Source organism: Sturnira hondurensis, unplaced genomic scaffold (genome assembly GCF_014824575.4).
Source record: "Sturnira hondurensis isolate 20B ecotype Veracruz unplaced genomic scaffold, ASM1482457v3 Scaffold0000648, whole genome shotgun sequence".
NCBI classification, from domain to species: Eukaryota; Metazoa; Chordata; class Mammalia; order Chiroptera; family Phyllostomidae; genus Sturnira; species Sturnira hondurensis.
The window spans coordinates 1338004-1358878 of NW_028073279.1; the positions used below are offsets into that span (position 1 = coordinate 1338004).

Genomic DNA, 20875 nt, shown 5'->3' on the forward strand with positions numbered 1-20875 from the left:
CCTCTCCCCTCTATTTTTGTGCAGACTCTCGGCTCGAGCTTAAATCCTGTGCCATCTGCCTGCCTCCTGTTCCCACTTCCTTTGCTAAGCACCTTTAAGGTGAGAAGAGCCTCTATAATGACTCACACAATAACTTGATTGTAATTGACAGCTCCCTCAGTTCTACAGACCAGGTTTCTTTTTTCTCATTAGCTCTCTTTTCCTTTCCTTTTCTTATTTTTTAAGCACCTTCACCTTGATGCAGAGGCCTTCGTTTTGTTTTCTTACTGCCAAGGACATCCCCGATATCTACCGGCCTAATGAGTGCTCTGGTCACTGGCTGCCTCTCAGGAATCAGGGTTGACAGGGCTCCAGGACTCTTTTCTCTCTTCCATTTCCTAAGTCCAGTCTTTCTCCACCTTATGAGGTTCTGTTTCCTTTGAAGTAGTTCCCAGGTTTTCCCCTGGCTCCGAATCCCCATGGTAACCACTGTAGTCTTTGTGTTGTAATCAACTGGATTACTAATGGCCCAGCTGGATGCCCCGTCTTCACTGCCTTTTGCCTCCATTCAGCCCACTGGTTCTCTGTGTTTCTCTGGCACCAATTTCCTGGGCTGCTTGTCAAATGAAACGTTCTTGCTCCATCCCGGAGATTTTGATGTAGTACATTTAGAACACAGTCCCTAGCCGAGTCCTGGTTTTAACAGACATTCCAGGATCATCCGGAGCTCCTGTATGCAGCCCACACATTAAGAAACAATGCTTAGCTATTCCAATGCACATTAGGAGAAAATTCAGTGCCTGCCTCCCTATGGAACTACCAACACTGGTTCAAGTGAATGAATCCTTCACAGCAAACTCAGATGAATTTTCTTTAAAAATTACTTTTATCATATTTCTTCACTGGTTTAGAGACAGACAAAGAATTGCCCACAATTGTATGTCCAAACTTCCTATTATGGTTTCTGAGGCTTTCCAAACTCTGATCCCATTTAACTGCAAGGACTTCCTACCACCTCTCCCAGTTTTTCAATATGCATTTCCCATCCCCAATAGGCTGGTATTCTCATTGTCTTCTTTTACCTTTATAGGTTTTGATTAAGTTTTATCTTTATGGGTCTTGACTAAGACGACACATACAGGAAACAATAATGTGCTTCAAATACAAAAAGTGAGGCAAAAACAGACATAAAAGAAAAAAGAAGTAGTGAAATCGATAATCTGGAAAATAATGACCGGGACAACATGATGTTAGTGTCTTAGATCTGACAAATCTTCTTTCTTACTCAACTGATGCCTGGTATAAAGATTTAATCCCCCAGTGGCTACAGTGTTTCAATAACTAAGTCCTTCCCTTGTATATTCTCACAACAAGTTTGCATATGTTCTCTTTTTGGATTTTCTCTCACCAACCACTTCCATTCAGCAAACTGCATGAAAGTGCAAACTCCTGTTTATGCTCATGGTCTCAGTTCAGGTGTCATGTCGTCCAGGAAGGCTTACCTGACCCACATGAGCTCTGTGTCCCCCACTTGCTAGTATTCTTTAGTATGTATTCTCATCTGATTTGGTTTGTCTACAACTTAGCGTGTAATGATACATGTGTTTAATGTGTTTATCCAGTTAATCTCTATTGGACCCCAAGGACTTAAATGCCACTGAGAGAATAGGTCCAAGGAGCCCCAGCCCCTGTTCCTGGGGCTGTATGTAGTAGAGACTTCGTAAATAATTGTCGAAGGAAATAATGAAAACCAGCCGATTATTCCCTTTTTTCTCACCACTCAGCCTACTGATACGGTAAAGACCTTACTGGGCCATGCGATGATGACCGAGGTGTGTCACATAAAGAAGCAGCTCATTTTCATAATGCTGAGATGGATACCGCAACCAAGCCAGGGTCCGCCTCACTGACAAGCCCAGATGTTGCCAATCAGAGACTTTGCTTTCCTGCCCTGCTTTCTCCCCTTTCTCTTCCCTGAACCTCAGCCCCAGAGCCAGACCTGGCTGAGAGTCTTCACTGCCGAGTAGTAAAACCTTTACACTAAGTACTTGATTTTTGCCCGTTAGTAAATCTATCTATCTATCTATCTATCTATCTATCTATCTATTAATGTACCCTCTTTTGGCCCTATTCTGGCTCTCTTTATCATTTCCCTATCTGTTACTTACGGCATCCATTCTACCCCCACAATACACTTTTAGAAACTTCCAATGACTTGCTTTTTTATCACCAAATTAAAACTTCCTTATGCCCCTTATCTATAATCATGAAAAGTCAGTTCAAAAAAGCAAAAGGGATTCCCCTGGATTGTCATTTTATGCTACACCTTGGAACAGCTCACATCCCATTGAGAGAAGGAGATTCTGGATTAGGTACTTGGCACTCTTATTCCTGGAAAACACATCTGAGGTTCACTGGGAAGACAAGGAAAGCTTATCCTGAACTATTTTAATCATGTAATTTTTAAGACAAGTTTTTCTGGACATCAAAATCCAGATAAGATAATTTGAGGCACTGATAAGCAGTAGTGATATTCATTCCTTTACTCAATAAATATTTTGGAGCACTTACTAGGTATAAAATAAAATGAACAAACGAAAACTCCCAGTTTTTATGCAGCTAACATTCTGGTAGGGAGGGAAGATTCTACACGTAAATATGTAATCTCTCCGATGAAGTGGGCAGGAGCAGAGGTTATTTCTTTTGAGATATTCAATCCATACCCATCATGATCTTCCCTTTTCTTCATAAGAGTTTCCTGTACACTTGTGGGATTGGGTATTGACTTGGTCTGGGTTTTGTCTTCTGAAAATAGGTAGGTTGCTTTCTCCTTCCAAACGTTTGGACTATGGCTTATTCTATTTCTCATGTGGTGAGATGCTTTCTGAGATAACAATAGCCTCCCTTTATCTGCTCCTTTCTTTGTCAAAGAGAGATAAAGTGCCTGGGAAGGATCAGCAACAAGCACCCATAAAAAGAGAACAGCAATAACCAGGATGGTTAGAGGTGGGTGAATAAGGGCTATTAGGCCTTTTTGTATAAGAATCTCCAATGTGAAGAATGTGAACTAAGTCACTCTGCTCAGAGCAAAAGAATCAATGTGGACTGAGGTCAAGACCCAAGGATTTCAGTAGACAGCAAAACGTAGTGTCAGATGGACCTTTAGACACTGTGCTAAGCTGTGCTCTCAGGAAAGAAGTTGTGGAATCTCCTCCTTTGTCAGTCTTCGAGGACAAAGTAGGCATCAGTCTGGTACAAATAAGAAGAATGCTTTTCTGTACACAGATGGTCTGGGATTTCATCCTGGGATTATGTGACTATTTCCTTTTACTCTCTTAGAGTGTGATCATATTTTAAAATGTTCGTTCCCAGTGTTTACATGCCATATTTTACTTATTCCTTCCATAGTATCAATCCCTTCATTTGGGCTCTAAATCTATGCTCTTCACCACTTTATCACAGCCACTCAGAGTGAGAGAAGGACCAGGACCAGGACTTCTGCCTCCTGCCGGAGCCAGCGCTGCTGCAGACCGCTGGACCCGGGGCCTTGGCCTGGAGGCCTGCCTCACAGTGAAGAGCCCACGCAAACCCATCATGGGCCAAATTTCTTTCTTTAGAAAATGGCTAAATATGGCTGAAGCATAGTTAATAAAATTGCAGCTGAGATGAGAGTGTGAGTCATCTGTCATACCCTGGTTTTTCTTTTACTAATCAGTTGTGAGAAACATTTCAAAATCAGAGAGCAGCAGCAAAGAAATATGAGATACTCAGACTTCTCGAGGCAATTAGAGACGAAAGAGCAGAAGGCAAATCAGTCTTCCCGCCTTGACAGTCTTAATATACACACTAAAAGAAGACTTTGGTGTGACACTATTTGTGACAGATTTTGACCATAACACATTTTCTAAGAGGAAGTAAAAATGACTCACTTCAGGACACGCATTCCACCCTCGAATCAGCAGAGATGATATGGGCTTCGGAATAGAATAGCCAATGGGTGGTCTGATGTGGTGGTAAGCCATGTCAGCTGCGGCAGCCGCTGCAAACCAAATGGTCATGTCATTTTGAAATCCACATATTCATTTTAAGAAACCCTTGAACAGCCCACAGTCATTAAAAATCAATCTGTGCATCATCAGGAGAGATTCAAAAAGAATTCTGTGCTTTTTTGAAAAACTTTAACCAAATAGTGCATGATTTGACACTGTAAGTTTATCTTTATAAATTTATTCATCTGGTTGTTTATTCAATAGTAAGCACAAGGACTATGCACAGGAACAAAGGAACATACAAAGGAGCATGAAAATAGCAAGTTATTTAGGGAGTGTGGCTGAAGTACAGGGTAGGTACATGATGTTATAGAGAGTAAAGACAGACAGACAGATTGGACCAGACTGTACAACGCCATAGCTCTCAGGCTAATGAGTTTACATGATGTGTGTCACTGAACTTTGTGCTTTGAGTAACTGGACAATGCAGATTATTTTTTAAGCTGAAATTCCATGACTATTACAAGAATGTTAGGATTTTAATTTTTAATATTTATTAAGTAGTTATTATTTGCTAAACTCTATCAGAGACTTCATCTTTTTATCTAATACCACTCATTGCCTGAACTCCCTAGTGCTGCCTGCCTATTTGCATTTCTGAATATTGCTCATCTCAAACTCTCCGTTACTACATTATGATTCTTGGAACTTCATCATAGATTACTGATTGCTGATTATTTTTCTGTTCTGCAACCAGTGATTTTTATACTCCCTTGGAAACCAAGCCTCTAACTATTTTTATTAGATTACATTTCATGTCAGGCATCATGGTATGTACAGATTTTTTGACCCCCCTGACAACCATGCAAAGTATGTATGAGTGTTACTGTCATGTTTTGGTGTGTGTATGTAACGAGTTTTTAATTTATCAAAAGATTTAAATCTAACTAGTGGTTGCTGTAGCCTCTTGTTTCAGATTCCACGCTCTCTTCAGCCACTGAAAATACTTTGTGAACAACATGCGAAGCTCTTTTTATTCTTCAAAAAGAACAACTCTGTGCCAATGGGATCTCAAGTTCCAGGGCATGGCAACAATCTAGAAAACAGGCCTTCCTGTTTTCTAGATTGTGATGTCATGAGCATCTGTCTGTATCTTAAAGGCTAGAGGTCTGCCCCTCAGCCATTCCTCTGCACCTCAGTTGGCTCCAGTTCAGCTCTGTTTACGGACCTGGTGCAGTGAAATCACATGGAGTGTAACTTAACAGTCTGCTTCACGGGTCGGTCAGAATTAGTACCTAATTTTGCCAAATGTAAAATTTATACTTATTCTTCGTAAAATTTTAGAAAACGAAAAGAATTCGAGAGAATAAAATTGTAATCAGAGGAAACACATGTAAACATATTTTAAGTGTTTCTTATGTTTACATCATTGAGCTTATTTCTAATATATAATTATGTAATACTTCTTTCCTTAAATTAAATATAAGCATTTCCAATGTTAAATTTCCATGTTAATACATTTTTAATGACTCTTCACTTAGTGTGATTTACTTAATCATTCTTCAATTTTACGTTCAAATTCGGGTGTAAGCACTTCAAAGAATGTCTTTTTCAATATGACTTTCTTGATTTCACAAACTACCTATGTTATTTTGAGAGGTAAAATTAATATATCAAAGAGGATAGCTAAAGACTTTTTATACATACTGAAAAATTGTTTTCTGAATAATTGTAGTAATTTATTTCAATAGTGAGTCTGTAAGCAAAGTTTTAATTAGATTTAGAATTAGATTTTCTCACTTTATAAAAGATTTTGCTAATATCAGAGATGAATATATCAGCTTACTCATTGTTGTTTAATTTTTGTTCTTTAATGATTAGTGAAGATTAATGTTTTCCCAAACATTTATCATTTGTCTTTAAAATTTTAGTTTATGCCCTTTGCTCCCCTGAAATGAGGACCATGCCCTCTGGGGAACATGCCCCCTGGAAATGGGGGAGGGGTTGGAGCTGTGTGTGTGTGACAAGAGGTTCTGCCCCCAGGGACCGAAGAAGGGTGAAGGCAAACCTGGCCAATATAGGCCCTCACTGGTTGCTAACACTGAGAAAACAAAGAAACAGAAGGCTGATCAAATCATACCTAGGACACTTAACATGACCCATAATATGTATCTGTTGTGTTATACAAAACTAGTCATGTTAGGCTTCTTCCATTGGCTACTCTTGACTATATTGAATTCTTTTTGGGATGCAGTGAATAAGTAAGCAAACAAACTGATGCTTAATGATCACTGATCTAACTCTACTTTTTCACCTTATGACCATTTGAATGTTGTTGAACTGGAGCAACTATGGGCACATAAAGCAGTGTAGTGAACACATTCAAGCTAATGATATGTATCTTAATGGGTGGGGAGAGACTATTCACAAAGTGAGTTGAGCTCAGATGCAGGCGCCTCTGAAACTCTCTTGGGCTCTGATACAAAGTTGCTTGTTCACTTTTTGGCCCTGTGTCTGCAAAGTCAGTTTAAGATGAACGATATTTAATTCTTCATTATTCAAAGCAGATTCTGCAAAGCCTTGGCAACTTCTCCCTTTTGTTTTGCGCACTCTTGGCAGGGACACTACTCACGAGCAACTCTGACAACTGGGCAATGTGACATGAGTAGTCATGGATCAGAAATCCATCACCTTTGACATTGCTTTGCCCATCTTGCCGAAGAGGCCATGCCACACTAGCAGCTGGTAATCTTTCTGGTACTCCTGATTCAAATGTCGCTGTCAATCCATTAATCACATTTTACCTTGATTGCTACATGAAATATATTAAATGATTTGTGTAAATATCAATTTCTATTTTTAGAGAGAAAACTACTATTAAAAGAGAATGAGGCTGAATTAAAAATAACAAAAACTATTTATTGAGCACCTATTCTTTCATCAGCACTATCTGAAATAATTATCAATAGTAGAGCTTATAATCTAGCTTCTAGGCTAGGGCTGTTCAACAGAACTTTAAAAAAAAATATATATATATATATATACACATACATATATATATATACATACATTCATATAATTTTTTAATGGCTTAATTGCTTATTACAGTTGTCCCAATTCCCCCCCCCCCTTTGTCCCTCTCCATCTGGTACCCTTCCTTCCCTCCAGCATCCTCCCATCTTAGTTCATGTCCATGGGTTATGCACATAAGTTCTTTGGCTTTTCCATTTCCTATACTATTTTAACATCCTCCTGTCTGTTTTGTACCTACCAATTATGCTTCTTAATCCCTTCACCTCTCCCCCATTTTCCTCGTCCCCTCTCCCAGTTGATAACCCTCTAAATGATCTTATCTAGAATTCTGTTCATGTTCTGGTTGTTTGCTTAGGCTTTTTATTTTTTATTTTAGATTAAGTTGTTGATAGTTGTGAATTTGCTACCATTTTAATGTTCATAGTTTTGATCTTCTTTTTCTTAAATAAGTTCCTCTAACATTTCATGTAATAATGGCTTGGTAATAATGAAGTCCTTTAACTTTACATCATCTGGGAAGCACTTTATCTGCCCTTCCATTCTAAATGAAAGCTTTGCTGGATAGAGTGATCTTGGATGTAGGTCCTTGCCTTTCATGACTTTGAATACTTCTTGCCAGTCCCTTCTTGCCTACAAAGATTTTTTTGAGAAACCAGCTAATTATCTTATTGGAACTCTCTGCTTTTCTCTTAGTGCTTTTTTAAAAAATATTTTATTTATTTATTTATCTTTAGAGGGGAAGGAGAGAGGGAGAGAAACATCAATGTATGGTTGCCTTTTGTGCATCCCCTGCTGGGACTTGGCCTGCAGGGAACGTGCCTGCAATCCAGGCATTTGCCCTGACTGGGAATCGAACCGTGATCCTCTGGTTCGCAGGCCTGCGCTCAATCCACTGAGCTACACCAGCCAGGGCTTCTCTTCGTGCTTTTAAGATTTTTTCTTTATCATTAACCTTTGGCATTTTAATCATGTGTCTTCATATGGTCCTCTTTGGGTCCAACTTGTTTCGGACTCTCTGTGCTTCCTGAACTTGCATGTCTATTTCATCCACCAAAGTAGGGATGTTTTCTTTCATTATTTTTCAAGTAAGTTTTCAAATTCTTGCTCTTCTACTTTTCCTTCAGACATCCCTATGATTTGGATGTTGGTATATTTGAAGATGTCCAGAAGCTTCTTAGGCTATCCTCGTTTTTTTCAATTCTTATTTCTTCTTGCTGTTCTGGTTGAATGCTAATTTCTTCCTTATGTTCCAAATCATTAATTTGAATCCCATCTTCCTCCTCTTCACTAGTAGTTCCCTGTAGAATTTTCCTTATTTCACTTAGTGTAACCTTCATTTCTTCTTTTATGTTGTTACCGTACTCAATGGGTTCTTTGAGTGTCCTGATCACTAGTGTTTTAAACTCTGTATCTGATAGATTGGTCATCTCTGTTTTGTTTAGTTCTTTTTCTGGGGTTTTGTTCTGTTCTTTCCTTTGGGCCATATTTCATTGTCTCCTGAATTTGGCAGCCTTTCTGTGTTTGTTTCTGCGTATTAGGTAGAGCTGCTTTGACTCCCTGTCTTAGGAGTGTGGCCTATTGTAGGAAAGTACACCAGCAAATTGTGTGGGGCAGAGCCCTAGGTAATTGTCAGGGTGGGCAACCTTCTCCACTACTTTGTGGTTCTGTGTGGGATAGGGCTTAGGGAGAGGACAATGCAGTTGCCTGGCTTCTGGAGGTTTGCCTGGCATTTGCCCTGTTTCCAGTCATTTCACCTATTCCCCGTGTGCAGTGATGCCCTTCCAGCTGTTGCCCTGGTGCTGAATCCCAGAATAGGTGGGTTTGCATACATTCTAAGACTGTGTGGACTCTTCACCCGGACAATCCAGCAGTTTCTTCCTCTGCCCCAACCCCCACTGATTTTTATAGCCAGGAGCTATGGAGATTGATCTTCCTGGTGCTGGAACCCTGGTCTGTGCCATCTGGCCTGAGGCTGGGATTACTTGTTCTCAAGGCATCCCTCCCAATTTTCACCCACCACACGTGAACGTGAGAGTGCCCATTCTGCTGCCCCTGCCTCCTCTTTGTGCCATGCTGAGTCTCCTAGCCTCTCTGCTTATCTCCATGTCTCCACCCCTCCTACCAGTCTGGATGAGAGTGGCTTCTTGAAATCCTTGGTTGTCACACTTTCATAGAGTTTAATTTTCTGACAGCTATTTATTTTTCTGTATGTTATTTGTTTTGAGAGTTAGTTGTAATTCTTTCCATGAAGAGGATACCAGAAAAAAGTCACGTTTCAATATTGAACTATAAAAGGCAGAGAAAAATCCAGTAAGGAGGCTAAGTGAGTCTACCGGTATTTTCGTCTTGACTCCATAGTCTCCACAGAACTTTTTTCAGTGATGACAATACTGTTCTGTGCTGTTCAACATGGCAGGGCGTGGCCATGAGGTACTTTTAAAATATGGCTGGTGTAACTGAGAAGCTGGAATTTTAATTTCATGTAATTGCAATTAACATAAACTTCCATTTAAACAGCCATGTGTGTCTAGTGGCTGTCATATCAGAGAGCACAGTTCCAGGGAGATGTTCTCTCCCTCTCCCATTATCCCCAGAGAGAGGCGAATTAAACACAGTTTTGTGAGTCAGCCTCAAGGGTCTACACAACCCTGGTGTCAATTTGTGGTTTCAAAGTATGAGGGATCACAATACCTGATATCAAACTGTGTTACAAGGCCACTGGTGAAATCAAAACAGCCTGGCACTGGCATAAAAACAGGCACATAGACCAATGGAACAGAACAGAGAGCCCAGAATTAAACCCAACTCTCTACAGTCAATTAATATTTGCAAAAGGGGGCAATGACATAAAATGGAGTAAAAATAGCCTCTTCAACAAATGGAGCTGGGTGAACTGGACAGCTACATGCAAAAAAATGAAACTTGAGCACCAACTTACACCATACACCAAAATAAATTCAAGGTGTATAAAAAACTTAAATATAAGCCATGAAACCATTAAAGTCCTAGAGGAGAACATTGGCAGGAAAATCTCAGATATTTCATGCAGCAACATTTTTACCGATATGTCCCCTACAGCAAGGAATATAAAGGAAAGAATAAACAAATGGGATCTCATCAAAATAAAAAGCTTCTGCACAGTTAAAGAAAATAGCATTGAGATAAAAAGAGAAGCAACTGTTTGGGAAAACATATTTGCCAATGATACCTCAGACAAAGGTTTAATCTCCAAAATATACAAAGAACTTATACGACTCCACTCTAAGAAGACAAGCAACCCAATTAAAAAATGGGCAAAGGACTTGAACAGACACTTCTCCAAGGAGGACATACAGAGGATCCAGAGATACATAAAAAGATGCTCAATATCACTAGCTATCAGAGAGATGCAAATTAAAACCACAGTGAGATACCACCTTACACCGGTCAGAATGGCCATCATAAACAAAGCAACAAACAACAAATGTTGGAGGGGTTGTGGGCAAAAGGGGACCCTAGTCCACAGTTGGTGGGATTGCAGACTGGTATGACCACTATGGAAAACAGTATGGAATTTTCTAAGAAAACTAAAAATGGACCTGCCTTTTGACCCAGCAATTCCATTGCTGGGATTATATCCTAAGAACCCTGAAACACCAATCCAAAAGAACCTATGCACCCCGATGTTCATAGCAGCACAATTTACAATAGCCAAGAGTTGGAAGCAACCTAGATGCCCATCAGTAAATGAATGGATCCAAAAAGTATGGTACATTTACACAATGGAATTCTATGCAGCAGAAAGAAAGAAGGAGCTACTACCCTTTGCAACAGCATGGATGGAACTGGAAAGCATTATGCTGAGTGAAATAAGCCAGGTTTTGAAAGACAAATACCATATGATCTCACCTTTAACAAGAACTCAAACAACAAAACAAACAAGCAAGCAAAATATGGCCAAAGACACTGAAATTCAGAACAGGCTGACAGGGACCAGAGGGGAGAGGGGAGAGAATTTCAGGGGAAAATGGGAAGGATTCACAGAAACTAGTATAAAGGACACATGGAGAACAACTAAGGGGGGCGAAAATGGGAGGGAGGTGGGGAGCATGAGGGGATGGGCTGGGATGGGAGTGGGGGACAGAAAACTGTACTTGAACAAGAATTAAATTTAAAAAAATTAATCCAAAAAATTTGTGGTTTCAAGTTCTTCATTGTTTATTAAAACTTTATCAAGAAAAGAAAAGCTATGAATACAGATTGTCAGTGTTGTCTCTCAAAAGAGGCCAGTGAACAACAGACTAGGCATTCAAAATAATATGTGATAAACTTCATTTATTCATGTGACAGATGGATTAACATCCTATGTAAATGATAATAAGCTAAGAAAAAATAAGTGTTATACTTTTCAATGAAATATGTAAATGAATGCATAATTAATAAAGAAATGAATTACTGGATTTTTCCCTGCCTTTCATGGTTCAATATTGAAATGTGATGTTTTTTTCTCATATCTCCTTCCCTGCCTTATTTTTTTTGTTTGCAATTACATCTACTGTCACTTAGGTCATAGTTTGGATGAACTCTTTTTGGGTGTGCTTCCTATGTCCTGACCCAGCACCCTGTTCTATAATAGCATACAATGTTTTATACTTAATTACCTATTTAATTGTTTGCCTTTGAGAATGAATCACAAGTTCCTTAAGGTCAGTGACTGTGGCTTTTCATTGCTGTATCTCCTGTGCTGAGCAGTGACAAGCAATTAGTAGGCATTTAATAGATACCCACTGAATGAATCAACAAATTAGATAGTTTACAATAATATTTCACTGGAAATAATATAGATCGTGGTATACAGGACTCAGTAAACAGTGTTTGTACAAACAAGTGAAGATGGTAGATTAGTGCCAATTAATATCTTATTCATTATTATGTTTTCAGGACAGAGAATAATTCCTATTCATCAAGAAACATTACAGAATGAATATAATGTTTAGTTTAATATCAACTGAAAATATAATTAAGTCAATTGTTGAGATCTGGTGGCATATTTAGCACACAATACTATCTTTTGTCCAAAGCCTTTGGGGAGGGGCCTTCAATAAACTGAAGCAGTATGACTATTAAGCATTGCCCTTTACAAGGAAGTTTGGAGGCCTGATTTTCAGTCTGGCTTTCCTTTTAACTCTCTGGGGGATCCTAATTAAACTAATTTGCCTTTGTGAGTATTAATTTCTCTAAATTTAGAGATGAAGTAATGAGGACATAGTGTAAGGGTGACACGCATGGCCTTTGGGGACAGGGAGCCATGCATTTAACTCTGGGCTAGCACGTGACATTGAGCATATATATTTTACCCTGATGAGACCCAAACCACAGGTGATTGTTAGAATCAAAAGAGACAGAGTACTTGGAGAATCTGGTACATCATAGATTCCAAATAAGTGTTAGCTGTTGTTGCTATAATTACAATCTACATTTCTAAGGGTTTTTCTAATTCTTTTAGTCTGAACCTAGAGAACTAGATATAAAAAAAAACACTGTTGTATATTATCTGTTCTGTTTAGACCAGAAATCTTAGCTCCTTGTGAGGTTTTCTTTGGGTATGAATACCAAGTAAAACACTGCATAGAGTTACTGTGAATTACAAGGATACAAACCATCTCATCTCTCATCATCCCCTCATAATGCAATATGGCCATTGTGAAGAGGATGACTACACAGTTCTCCAGGATGAACGTAATTAGCCATACATTGCTTATGGATAAATTGTTACTAGATTCTGAACTCCTAAAGTAATCTATCGCTTATTCTTTTATGTTTTACAGAGGTAAATCTAGGCACTCATATAAAAAGGGAACAATAAATTACCATTTTTTGTTTGTAAGTTTTGACTAAGATAAAATTGCCAGAATGTTTTTTTTCAATTTTGATTGTGTGTATGCGTGTTCTAAAAAACACAGCTGATTCTACTTCATTGTTTTTAATAGGCAGGGCTGTGATGAAACAAAGCAAATTCATTCTACCATCTCAGCAAGAGAGAAGACATTCTTTGTTAAACTGACACTTTTCAGTAACGTATCACCAGAGCATACAGCATCTGAGAGAGACCATGAGATTGCAATCTTGAGATTGTACTAAGAATGGCTTAATTTTTTTAAACCACATCCCATTCCCATTACAGACTGTCAGAAGAATAGATTAATTTGCACCATTGTCTGTTCTCATTGCAATCTTTGTCAGTGTAATGAAGTATCAGAATGTTAATATCAGCTATATTCATAGAAATATCACCATCCATTGGACCGATTTGATCTTTTCAGCGATCTGTGTAGTTATTGGCTGGCTCCACTCTTTTCAGTTAAAAAAAAACAACTGATAAGGGTTAGTACAGCAAACATAAGAGTTTAGAACTTTAGCTCACTCCTGTTTTCCTATCACTTGTCAAAGCACAGTCTACATCATCAATGTACTTATGCCCTTTGAGGTTATTATATGCAGATGTGTTATGATCTTAATCATATATGCAGAAGAGCATAATCATCTGATACTTAAGCAGGGATAGCAAATGGCTGCAAATATGAGACCTATGACTTAACTGTGTTCTCTATATGTATTTCAGATCTTATTTTTAAAAGCCATATGTGAGAAATCAAAATGTCTGCAAGCCATATTTGGTTCCAGGACTGCAGTTTGCAACTCTGAGTTAAAGTCTCAATATAAAGTTTCACCCAAATCTGCCTAGAATAAATTGGCAGATGTTCTTAATTTGCTGTCACATCTCTGACTTAGAGCCTGGCATTAAGGAATCCCAGGGCACCGAGTGGAGTCTCCTTGCGAAACCAGCTGGCATCACATAGGAAGACAAGAGGCTCTCTTCTTTGGCCCCAAACTATAATCTGAAAGTGATCCACAAAACTGGTACCTGCTATAAGAAAATGGATTGGATAAAATATGTATTGATGGACTAATTCATTCCCGATTTCTCCATTAGTTTTTCATGATACATCAGCGGTGACAGGCCCAGGAGAGAAATCAAATTGCGGAAGCAGGTGTTGGTTTATTTCTCGGACATGTATCCAGGAAGGTCTTCTTTGGCAGGTCACACACACCAGCTCCTTTTCCATCTTGCCTGGTTCTTCCCTCTCTGCTGGTCTTCACACCTTGGCTCCTCCCCCTTCTAATCTAATCATTTGTCTCAGAAATCTGTTCTCTTCCTATACCCATCATCCTCCCACTGGCTAAACCAGAAGCTGAAAAGTCATCCTCAACTTCTTCTTCTCCCTTGTGCTCCCACCTCAATCCATTAGCAAGTCCTGTTAAAATCTCCTAAAGCCAACCTCTGCTTTCTCTTCCAAAGCCACTTCCCTGGTTAAGGTTTTATACATTCTCTTCTTGATTACCTAATTTCCTTGCCTCTACTGTGAATCTCTCCAATCCAGCTTTTGCTTTGTAGCAAGAGGAAAGATTCTAAAAATAATAGTAGCGTTGTACTATTGCCCTACTTGAAAGCCTACAGTGACTTGCATCATTGACACACAAGGCTCTTCCACCATCTGGCTCTGGCTTTACATTTATAGCATGTGTCTGGCCACTGAGTTTCTTACATTTTCTGATTTATCCCCACTGCATTATTTGTGTATCTCTCCTACATCTGTATTGTGCCCATTCTGTTTTCTGCTGGGATGCCTTCTCTATCTCCCCACTATTTATCTATTTAATCAGTACTCATCTTTTAAAGATGTGGTTCAGGTATCATCTGCTCTAAGAGTCCATCCCTGATGTCCTTTGCCCATTACTTGTCTCAGCAGGAGACCCCTCCAGGGGGCCTAAGAACACTAAGCACTCTGTGCTTCAGTCTCTTTGGGACTCACTCTGCTGGTTGTACTTTTCTCACTCTCTCTCTGTACTATGAGGGTCTGGGCAATGCCTTACTGCTTTTTGTTTTCCTCTTACTCTAGCACCGTTCCTGACCATAGGAGTAGTTAACAATAGCCTAAAAGTATTAATAATAGTAATTGTTAATGTTTATTTACTGAGTGCTCACTAATGACAACCAGCATTTCGACCCTTTGAGATAGGTCATATTATTATCCCTACTTTAAAAAGAAAGAAACTGAAGTACTGAATTATATAGCTTGGGTGAGTAGCTTGCATAAGGTCCCAAGACTCATGCCCTTACACATCATGCAAATTTTCTTTAGCCCATACACTGTTGGCTCGAAAAGATGTTTCCTTAAAAATTGAGTTAATTGCCAACATTTAAAAAAATTTTAGATTTAAAAAACATAGGGAAATTGGTTGATATGGTAACGGTGAGCAGGCATCCCTACGTTCCTTCACAGCGTTGATTCACCAGAGCTGTGTGGCTCCGGCCCTACTGAGTCAGAGCAAGGGGTTTCCTATTCATTACATGGGGCTGTGTTGAACATTGGTCTGCTTCTGCTGGCCCTGTGGGCATAGTTCTTTCTAAACCTGAAATTATAAGGTTGATTTGAAGACATACTACGTAAAAGAGACCCTGACTTTAGGTTCTTCTGAATGCATACCCATTATCTGCATAAGAGTCCATGCTGAGAGTTTTGTTCTACTTTTACATTTCTCCCAGGAGACAGGATTCTGCTAAATCCAGGAGGCGAGCCATGTGTAATGTTGCAGTTACTGTAATTGATAATGCTGCCCCACAGTGTAGTCACGGACTTGTTACTTATTGTAAATGGCTAATATGTTGCTTATATTGAATCTGATGCTTCACATGATTTATTGCTAAACATATGCTAGATTGCCTAACCACTGCAATGATATTAACAGTCTCATTTCTTGATGCATGGTCACTGTCCAACTTTAAAAAATTCAGCATCTATCATAAACAAACTCTCCAATAAAGTAGTGTAAATTCCAATATCTGGGATATTGCAATCAAGTTATTTTTAGGCAAGATTTTTAACTGTTCTATTATATAATATTCTCTCTCCCCAAATAGTAAATATTTCTGTGGGTACATGAGAGAGGGTATCTTCGTCTCTTTGAAATATTCATTTTAAAATTTGTAAAGTATAACAGAATAAACAGCAAAACTGTACGAATTAAATATAAATACTGTGATAAATGAAGACTTAGGACATGGAGGAGACTGAGCTTAACTCAATATTGGAGAATTAAGGAAGATGTTTTTGGAAGAAGTACTATTTAAGACCTAAAAGTAAATTGTAGTTAATATGGTAAAAAGTAGGGAACAGTGTCTCTGACAAATGACTCCCATTTGCAAAGACATGGAAGTGATAGGAAATGCAGCAACCTGAGGAAATGAGATCGTTTCCTGTGGCTGGAGTACAGAGGAGAGGCTGCAGGTGATGAAAAGCAGACCTGGGGAGGAGAGCAAGACCAACATTGAGGGGGCCTTTGTAGACTGTTTTGAGAAATTTTGTTTTTACTTTAAGAGAAATGAAGAAAAAAACATTAGGGGTTTTAAGTAAGGAGAGCCAGATGATCAAATTTGATTTTTTAGAAAGCTATACAATGATAGTCGGTGAAAAAAAGAGGGTGAGCAAAACTGGAGACAGGATACCGTTTATGATACTGTGCTGTGTTCTGTATAGGAAATAAGGAAGCAGTGATGGGGGTGGTAAGTGTATAGATTTGAGATATTTACAAAGTGAGGCTAAAAAAAAAGCAAAGTGAAAAAGCAAAGAAAGGAAAGAAGAAAGGGAGGGAGGACAAAAGAAAGAAAAGAAGGAAAAAGAGGAATCGAGATGGCTGCAAGTGTTTCTATGGGCTTCCTGAGAACGAGAGTTCCATTCAAGTATAGAATCATAGGCAGCCTCGACCCTGGGTGACACTTTGCCCTTATCTTTCATCTTAGAGTTGCAGAGTTTTCAATTCACCAAGTTCAGTTACAGACATGATCTCATTTAATCCTCACAGCACTTTCTGTGGAGTCATCATTAACTGCATTTACTGAAGAAACAGCCAGCGAAAGGGCAGCATGTTAAAGGAAGCCAAAGAAGGCCAGGGGACTGGAGCACGAGAAGTGAAGTGATACGAGCAAGGTTGGCGGTACAGAGCCATGGGGGTCTTGCAGGGCAGGCTAAAACTTCTGAGGTTTAATCCTAAGAACATGGGTAGTCATAGGATAATCGAAACAATGGTGGCATAACCAAGTTCATGTTTTTAAATATCATGTCAGCAGATGTGTAGGGACTGAAGAGGAAGGGGAAACAAGAATACAAGAAAAACAGTCAAATGGCTATTGCAATAATTTGACAAAGGTGGCAATTTAAAGTAGGGTGGTAGGGGTTAAAACTTCAAGAAGTAGATAGATTTGAGTAACATATCTCATTGCTCTATTCTGTATTGCACTGGAGATCCTTGCCTGTGTAAGGGGCAGGAAAAAGACATGTAGATTGGAAATAAATAAGATAAAATTTTCTTTATTCACAGATGACCTATGGGGAAAACTATGGGGAAAATCCTAAAGATGTACAAAATTGTTCCTTGAACTAATAAGTTTAATTAACATATTCATAGGGTACTACGTTGTTATTTAAAAATAGAAAACAGAGGATTCAAAGAACTTTTAGTATAAAACCCATGGTCATGAAGTAAGGTTGGGGGGAATGGTGAAGGTTGGGGGGGCAGGGTGGAGAGGGAATAAAGGGAGAGAAATTGGGAAAACTGTAATAGCGTAATCAACAAAAAATATTTGAAAGCAATAAAAGTAAAAAATAAAATCTTTAAAAATTTAAATAAATAAAAAATATTTATGTCTCTATATTAGGAAAGAACCATTGGAAATTGAAATTTAAGAATAACATTCACAATAGCATAAAGAAACACAAACTACATTGAAATAAGTCTAAAAGATAAGTGTAAGATTTGTACGATGTAAACTAAAACACACCAATGACAGAAATTTAAGGAAGACCTAAATAAACAAAGAGGTACACCATTTTTATCAATGAAAAGATTCAATATGTTTAAGTTGTCAATTTTTCTCAAATTGATCTACAGATTCAATGCAACCCAATCAAAATTCCAGCATGTTCTCTCTCTCTCTCTCTCTTTCTCTTCTTTTTCTTGGTAGACATTGAAAGCTGATTCTAAAATGTATATGAAAAAGCAAAAACTTTAGACTTAGCCAAAGCACTTTTAACAAAGAATAGCGAAATTGGAGGATTCGTGCTGCATTCCAAGACTTCCGACGATTCATCAATAATCCGACTGCAGACTAAGGGCAGACACGTCAGTGGGACAGACTACAGTCCAGGAAAAGAGGCGCAGAGATCTGGTCAATTGATGTTGAACAAACGTACAAAAATAACTTAATGGAGACAGTCTTTTCAACTGATCATGCTGAAAAAACTGGAAATCTATAAAAAACTCAACAAATTAACAAAAGCGCTATAAACTTAACCTGTACCTTCTACAATTTCTAAAAACCTCAACTCAATCTTACAAACGTAAAACTTAAACCTATAAGTCTCCTATAAGAAAATATAGGGGGAAATCTTTGTGGCCTTGGGCAAAGCAAGAATATTCTAGTTAGGACACACAAAAAAAATGATTTAAAAGTTTGATTAGGTAGACTTTATTGAAATTAAAAACTTCTGTTTGAAAGACATCTTTAAGAAAATGGAAAGGTAAGTCACAGACTAGAGAGAAAAATACTTGCGAAACACATAACAGATGAAAGACTTCTACCTAGAATCTAAGAATCTTTACAACTAAATAATAAAGGCAATTTGAACAAACACTTTACCAAAGAAAGATATATGAACAGCAAATAAACACATGAAAAGATTATCAATATCCTGAGTTATTAGAGAAATATAAAATGATACTACATTGATGTAGCATTACACCTTACTCTAGTGACTAATATTTTATTTTAAGTAGATAAAAAGGTACTGGCAAGAATATGGAGCAGGTGCAATTCTCATATGCTGCTGGTGGGAATCCATCATGGTACAAATGCCTTGGAAAAACTTACCGTAAGATCTTTTAGGTATTTATCTAAAAGTAGTGAGAACATCCATTCAAAGACTCACGTGGCTTTTACCAATTATAGTCATAATAGCCCCCAAATGAGAATAACTCAAATGATCATCAACTTGTCAATGCATAAATAAATTGAAGTAAGTTAACACAATGGAATACCACACAGGAATGAAAAAGAATAACTGATGAATACAACAATGTAATTCCACTTACATGACATTCTGGGAAATGCAAACCTATAGGCACCAGAGAGAGTTTAGTGGTGACTAGGGGCTGGGTGCGAGAAAAGTGGATTAACTCCAAAAAGGCAGCAGGGAACTTTCTGGAGTGACAGAAAAGCACTATATTGTGACTGGATTTGTGGATATACAACTGTATATATTTGCTAAAACATTGATCTGTTAACCTAAAATGCTAACTTTTATTGTAATAATTTATACTTTAATACATTTTATTTATACCAAATTTATACAGTATAAATGATAAAGATGGTGGCCTAAGTTAGGATGGTGGTGGATTGGGGTAAGTAGTGAATAAATCCAAGATGTATTAGTATTTAAAATCAACAGAATAGGTGAATGGATTGGCAAAGAAAATGAGAGGAAGGAAGATTTATCTCTTTCTCATGAAAAATGCCACAATATGTCTAGAATTACTGAATTTTTTTAGAATTATAGATTTTTTTATGTAGTCATTGGTCGTACTCAGAATGAAAATTCTAAGGGATAAAGAGCAGCAGGCGAGAGCAAGACATTGCAAATGGCAAAATGGAGTTCTCGTATCCACACTATAGTAATGGCTGAATTTCATCATTTAAAACACGAAAAGCATATGTAGAGAGATTAGGGCAATTAAATAGTCATTGTATTCAGTGAGTATGTACAGAATGTATAATTTGTGAAAAGCTCCCTGTTAGACACTATGCAGAATGCCATTGAAGATCATACTGTTTTAGGGGAAAAGAAGATATGAAAATGAGGATACCTTGAAAAGAGGATATGAAATGTGGCTTTTGCTCCGCACAGGAGTATTAATCATTGCTGTGATCCTGGATAAGACTTTTAACTTAGGAGTACACACATTTGTACGATTAGTCTTTCCTTAAGATTGCTTTGACTTTATTCTTCTAACAGATCATGATAGAGTGGCCACTAGGAACTTACAGTATAATTTACTTAAAGTTTATTTATAATTTAATTTGAAAACAACTTTCCATGCATACTTGGTTTGGGTGATGCATAGTCCTTAAGAACCTTCCAGCCTAATGGTGGAGACAAGTAAGTGAACAATGTGACAAGACACGAAAGAAACTCAACTAGAATGAAGAGACTGGTGCAAGTAAAATTATCGTTAAACCTCAAGTCCTGAGATAAAATTCCCTACCTGCACCATCTACCTTTGCCTGGAGTACAATGCATATTATGAACAACATTAGGCTCACTCACAAAGCCCCATTTCTGAACTGGAGCCACATGTGTACACAAAATTCTTAGAAAAAACAATTCTCTCTCGTATAATGTGAAACAAGCCGAAAGCAGTCATGGCAGGTCATTTTTACGTGTTGCTACTTTCAGTTCACCTCTCTCTATACACTGAAAAAACCACTTCTATAATCTACTATCTAGAGGTAAGTATTGCACTGTCCACATTACTTGCACCTACATGTCACATGGCCAACGTCATTTGCTTGTTTTATTAAAACAGATAAAGCGAAGCCCTAAACTTTAATAAAACGTACATACACTTTTGTGTGTCAATGTTTAAAATCACAGAATTAGATCATTAAGTTTTCTGGGTTGGGCGCATACCTTAAGACAATTTAAGATTGTTTACTTATGTCTCACTTTGCCACCCCACTAAGAATAATCATTTTGAGTAAAAAAAAAAAAAAGTTTCTT

General features: G+C 38.1%; 1 protein-coding gene across 1 annotated transcript in view; it reads right to left on the reverse strand.

The window, feature by feature from the left end:
• TNNI3K (TNNI3 interacting kinase) overlaps positions 1-20875 on the reverse strand; it is a 283730-nt gene that overhangs the window by 74842 nt on the left and 188013 nt on the right. The window contains exon 21 of the mRNA XM_037042376.1: positions 3909-4018. Within this exon, the coding sequence (XP_036898271.1) occupies positions 3909-4018 (110 nt within the window). The remainder of the gene's footprint in view (positions 1-3908; positions 4019-20875) is intronic.